General features: G+C 44.2%; 1 protein-coding gene across 2 annotated transcripts in view; it reads left to right on the top strand.

Moving 5' to 3' along the window:
* Positions 1–1,094: 1,094 nt before the first annotated feature.
* CAPS2 (calcyphosine 2) overlaps positions 1,095–6,000 on the top strand; it is a 51,118-nt gene continuing 46,212 nt past the window's right edge. The window contains exons 1-3 of one of the 2 annotated variants that reach the window (XM_054026754.1): positions 1,095–1,168; positions 3,780–3,889; positions 4,861–4,907. In XM_054026754.1, the coding sequence (XP_053882729.1) occupies positions 3,809–3,889; positions 4,861–4,907 (128 nt within the window). In that variant the 5' untranslated portion in view covers positions 1,095–1,168; positions 3,780–3,808. Of the gene's footprint in view, positions 1,169–1,745; positions 1,837–3,779; positions 3,890–4,860; positions 4,908–6,000 lie in introns of those variants that run through there. The other variant, XM_054026764.1, reaches the window with a different exon arrangement.

Genomic DNA, 6,000 nt, shown 5'->3' with positions numbered 1-6,000 from the left:
GTTCATCTTAAAGGTTACAAGCAAAACAAAAGCATCTGGGATTAGAACAGAGGAGTCCATTAGCCATAAGAAATAAACAGAAATAGCCCTAATTCCATCTTTCTAAACATTCCTGATCTACTTACATATTTGGGAGTTCCAGATAAGTAGTTCTAGGTATTATCTAATTATTTATGATAATTCCTGGTTTAAAGCTGCTTACAGCATTGCTGCTCTGTGTCCCTGCAGCCCAGAGAGAACAACAGACAAAGGGGCTCCCCCCCATTTTAAAAAGTTCTAGTTCTCCCATTGGCTCTTTTGGTCAGGTGCCCACTCCTTTTCTTTTACCTGTGGGCTTGTTAACCCTTTACAGGTAAAGTAAGTAGAGAACAGCTACTAAAAGGAATTTTATAGCTAATTGGCCAGTTGGGTGTCCATAAAAGGGAGCTACCCCCTTCATTTATCATAGCACCTGTGCTATTTTGTTTCCTTTTGTAACCACCTCTATCTTCTATATGCCAATACCACTTAATCACTTACAGTCTATCTTTCTCTAGTTAATACATTTATTTTGATGTTTAGACAAACTCACTGGTTCAGATTAAAGTGTCTGGGCAATTTGCTCCGATTATGGGAGCGCCAGGCGGGAGGGTTGGGGTGTGGGAGCCCCGCCGCCCCCATTTTCCAACTGGCTGGGGCCCCTGAACACGACCCCGTTGGTCCAGCGGCTAATCTGCCCCTGCGGCTTGCACCCCGGGGCATGACACAGCCAGGGGAGGGCTGTTATTTCCTGCAGGCAGGGTGTATTTCGAAGGGATGGCTCCCGAGGCCGGGGCTGTGCAGGGATTAGTGACTGAGGGCTCATGCTGATGGTTGTTTCTTTCGCGTTCATCAGCTCGGGTGCGCTGATGGTCACGGAGCGGTGACGCGCTTGCCAGGGCTGGCGCCAGAGCGCACAGAGCTCGCTCGATTCTTTTCATCAGTCGCCGCTGCTCTACGTCTCAAGCCCAGGGGGCGTGGCTATGGGGGGGCACAGGGTGGGAGGAGCCTGACTGGCTGGGCCGGGCCAAGGAGCGCAGACACACACCCCGGCGCGCGTCCCTGCCCCTCGAGTGCACGCGCAGCGGAGCCGGCGGGTGCGCGCAGAGGGACGCTGCAAGACTTGGGAAAAGGGGCGGCGGCCGCAGAGGTGAGTGGGCAGCGAGTGCGCGCCTGGGAGGGGGCGAGGGGCTCCTGGTCCTTCACTGCCGAGGGCTGTGGCCCGCCCCCTAGCCCGAGAGTAGCGGGTACTCGTGGCCTGCCGCGTCCGGGCTTGTTTACTGGAAACCTAGGCAACGGGCGGGGTGAGGCCCGCCCCCGTGCGCGGGGCGCTGCCCCTTCAGGACGCCCCGGAGGCCCAGTTGCGGGGTTCCCGGGCTGCGGGCATCGCCGCCAGAGACACCTCGCTGCCGAGCCCAGTGGCTGCCGGCTGGCCCTGGCTTAGCCAGGACAGTCCTCCCCCCTTCCCTGCCCCAAAACTCGGGTGTGGAACAAAAAAACGGGTTCTTGTTATTTTCCATCTGGTTTGTGAGCCTGTAGGGTGCTCTGGATTCAGGTTTCCAAGCGTTTCTCTGCAGCCACGGGGGTTAGAAACTTATAAAACAAAACAAAAAATGGAGCTGCTCATGTAATTGCTTGGCTGCAGGAGCTTTAAGAAAAACACCAAATACTGAGCTTTAGGATGAAATCCCACTAGCTGGCAGTACTGTGAACAGGATGGATCACTGGATAGGGATGTCCCATGAAGTCCACAGCCAGAGAGCTTCCATATCGCGTTTGCACTTCTAACAGCCTGTTCCAGAGAGATCAAAACTAAGGGTGAGAGGATTTCAGTCCCTATCCCTTTTCATCCTGTTACCTTTTGTTTGAGACTACTAACAAGACTGAAAAAGTGGGCAAGGTAATATCTTTTATCGGACCTGCTTCTTTTGGTGAGGGAGAGAAGCTTGTGAACCACACCAGAGCTCTTCTTCAGATTTGGGAAAGGTACCTTGAGCATCAAACGCAAGGTGGATCAGATTATTTAACATAAGTAGTTAGCACATATTCTAAGGGACCACTAATGGGCCACTCTACCTTGAATGGTCCCCTTAGAATATGTGCTAAGTACTTATGCTAAACAATTTGTTCCACCTTATGGCAGTGTTTCTGTGAGATGGATACTTGTCCACAAGGAAATGGAGATGGTTAACTTGTGAGCTTTCTACTTCCCAAGATTTTTCCAACTGTAAAAGTTTATCTTTTATCTTTTTATATCTTTTCTGTGCGGTGGTTAAATCATTGTAAACACATAGTATTAAATATTTTGACTAAATATAAAAATACTATTTTAAAAATCTGATTACATTAATTTGTGAATACTAATAATGAATATGCACTAGTTTGACTGCATTTTCCCTGTTATGATTATGAAAATCTCCTTACATTTTAAATTAAATGTTTGAGGTTATGTGAAGATAGATGCATTTTCACTTTAAATAACAAATAGGCCCATTGCCTTCACTGGGGAGCAAAGAATGCTTGAAACTAACATCTGTTGAGTATCTGAAAACAGGGCCGACTTTTACTCCTGCATAATTTAGAACATACACCATGGGGCGTCGGGTTTCTGGGAATCTTGAAGTTGGGAGGGAAATTGCCTGCAGGTGCAGAACTGTCCAGGATAGGGGAGGAAACTTTGCAGAGGGGGTGGTGTGTGGCATGGAGCTATTAGGGATACAGTAGCTGGGAACCAGAAGGATTCTTAGGGTATGGCAAAAGTTCTGGTCTGGCTAAAACTATGTAGGATGTAAGTCAGGGGTGGGGAGGGTTGACACATCTAGTACAAATTGCAAATGCTAGAGCAGGGGTAGGCAACCTATGGCATGCGTGCCGAAGGCGGCACATGAACTGATGTTCAGTTGCCAACCCCTGTGCTAGAGTTAAGAAAGGACAAGGGGGAGCCTGAAGCAAAGAGAAAACTAGTGTTTCCAGGGAGTGAAGCTTGGAGCTAAGACAGAAGCCTGGAACTGCTTCCAGCAAAAGATAACACTGGCAAGGGAAGATTGAAGTCAGGAGTTACTGTGGAGATGGGCATCCAATGCAATATTGATAGGGCCCTAACAAATTCATGGTCCATTTTGATCAATTTCATGGCCAGAGGGTTTTTAAATTGGTCAGTTTCACCTTTTTAGATGTTTACATCTGAGATTTCATGGTGTGGTAACTGCCGGGATCCCAACCCAAAAAGTACCTGGAGGTGAGTCTGATCCACGCACCCCTCTGTCCCCCCAGCAGCTGTGCAGGTGAAGAGGCAGTTCTGAGTGCTGTCCCTCCCCAGCCCTGTGGGATTGGCAGCTAGGAGCCCCTGACTGTGGCGCTCCTAGCAGCAAGGGGGAGATAGGACCCATTTCCACAAGCCTCTTCCGGCTGCAGGAACCTCCGGAGTTGCTGCCCAGCTCCAGAGCTTCCTGCAGCCCCAACAGTAGCTGTGCAGGGGAAGAACAAGTCCTGTCCCTCCCCAGCTCAGCTGGGACTTGCAGCTATGAGCACCTGGCTGGGGCATTCCCAGCAGCATGGGGGAGATCAGATTTCATGGGGGGAGGGCTTATTTCACAGTCCGTGACATGTTTTTCATGGCCGTGAAATTGGTAATCATTGAATAAAAACTCCCAGGTTGGGAGTTTTAGGTACATACCCTGTAATTTAATTATTTGTATTTATAATAGTATAGTAATTATATAGAAAACATATGGTTTTCATATAGTCTTTTTTATTTACAGTTTATTGTGAAGTCCACAGTCAAATTTGCATGGATTTGGAGGTTAAAGGAGTTGCTGCATCTCCTAGACGGCAAGCTGAGCTGTCATCAAGGGGGAAGAAACTTAGTCAAGTATGTTTAATGGAAAGATTAATGTTTCTATTTTGACTTACAAATATTTTCAGGTGTGTTTTTTATTTCACAGACCATTTAGCTCCATCTTATGTTCAGGATTTTAAAGTAGTATAGTTTATAGTAAAAGTTTATAGTATTAAGGTTACTGCAATATAAAAGAACTTGCAGGCTAATTATTGAAAGTAAATAAATTGTCTTGGTGAGTATGAATACAGTCTTGGTTAATGGTAGTCATTAGTTTGACTGCGACTGGTCTGAACATTAATACTTTCTGAATTATGCACTGTAGATATTTCCTTTTTTGTTTAATAAGTATTGTGCCCTTTAGGTTTATAGATTAAAAATAGTTAACTGATTATTGATTAGCGTTTGCTTTTCTTCAAGTCCACATACTTCCATTTAACTTCCCTCTTGTTGCTAGGTGACCACATTAGGGAGTCCAGGACTGAGTCCTGTCAACTATGGCAGACTGCCTTTCTCCTACCTGACAAGATGTCTTTCTGTATTCCACTATCAGATGTGTTCTGTAATAGCATCCTCCAGCCAGTAGTCCTGGAGAATGCTGTTTTATACCCCAGTCATTCAGTAGGGGCCTCTGTGGTGTGTTGCAGAAAGGAGCATTCCTATGTTTTCCTGATCTCCCCAAGAGTTCAGAATGTAACCATTGTAATACTTCTGCCTTCTGTAACCGAAAACAGTCATAAAACAAGATTCAAATTCTGTTCTCCAAGGGTATGTCTACAGTGCAGTTAAACACCTGTGGCTGGCCCATGTCAACTGACTTGGGCTGTGGGGCTGTACAATTGCAGTGCAGACATTCAGGCTCTCTGGGAATTTGTGAGGGAGGAGTGTCCCAGAGTTCAGGCTCCAGCCCAAGCCCAAATATCTATACCACAATTTTACAACCCTCAAAAGACAGAACTATGTCTTTAAATCATGATTTAATTATTATGCTGACATTTTTGTAGGGATGGAAACCAAATATACAAGCAACTCATGGCCTTCGTCCAGCTGAGTAAGTCTATTCTTCCTACTTATGAACTGTCTGTTTCATTCTGCATTAAGTAACTTTGGTAAATTTCCTTATTTCATTGTCTTTATGCTGATGTATAAATCAAGGAGTTAGGTGGAATTTATCACCATAAACTTGGTGGCTATGCTTTATACTTAAAGAGGAATTTAATTGTTTTCCTTAAAATGATACTTTTAAAAGTCACACTTATTTGTATAAATTTCACTTTAGTAAAGTAGTTTTTTTTTTTTTAAATGTACATTGAGATTAATTGGAATCTGGTGCCGTCCTTAGTGATTACTCATTAACATTTTTGCTTTCTTTCAAATATGTAAAAGTTGGATGGTTGAGCTTTACTTTTTTAGTTACTATCTAAGCTCATGGCAGTTATTTCTAATTGTAAACAAGCTATCTTTTATACTTGTTACCATTATGAAAGGGGGTAGGAGAGAAGAATTGCTGCTCCTTACAGATATTTCATTGTAAATACAGAGAAATTGTCATATGAGAGTATTTTAAAAAGTGATTTGAAATCTGCTTTGTATAGTACTTCCAAAATTGGGGATTCTGAGGCCTGGGAATAGGTATATTATCAGTGCCATATTTGAGACTGAACTGCCTTATTTTAAAAAATCTTTACGGTCATTTTAGCTCTCCATAAGATTCTGCCAGTATGTATCAAACATGACCTTGGAATGTCTATGGCTGAATAAAGGGATAGTTCAATCTCTGTGTGTATTCCGTCATTCTCCACTGACTGGGTGGGCCTGGAGAGTCAGCATGTCTTCCAGTACTAGAAGAGACTCTGTTATAACAGAGTTTAGCAAAGTGAGAGAAAATATGTACTACTGATGCTCAGACTATACTTGGGTTGTTGTTAGAAGGCTTACAGTATTTGAAACTGAAATCTGGCATCTTTCACACGTACTGTTTTTAAGTGCACATTCCAAGTCTTAGTGTGACTGGTAGTTTTGTAATGTATTGGTAATATAGACAATTTAATCAAGCCTTTAATTAGCCAAAACTCGTCTGTTTTGCTAAAATAGAGTTAAATACCAGCAGCCGTACACAGGGGAATTTAGTTACAGTATAACTC

The sequence above is a fragment of the Malaclemys terrapin genome, chromosome 1 (assembly GCF_027887155.1).
Source record: "Malaclemys terrapin pileata isolate rMalTer1 chromosome 1, rMalTer1.hap1, whole genome shotgun sequence".
Taxonomy (NCBI): Eukaryota; Metazoa; Chordata; order Testudines; family Emydidae; genus Malaclemys; species Malaclemys terrapin.
Note: the sequence above shows the minus strand (reverse complement) of the source record. Positions and strands in the feature narration are given on the sequence as shown.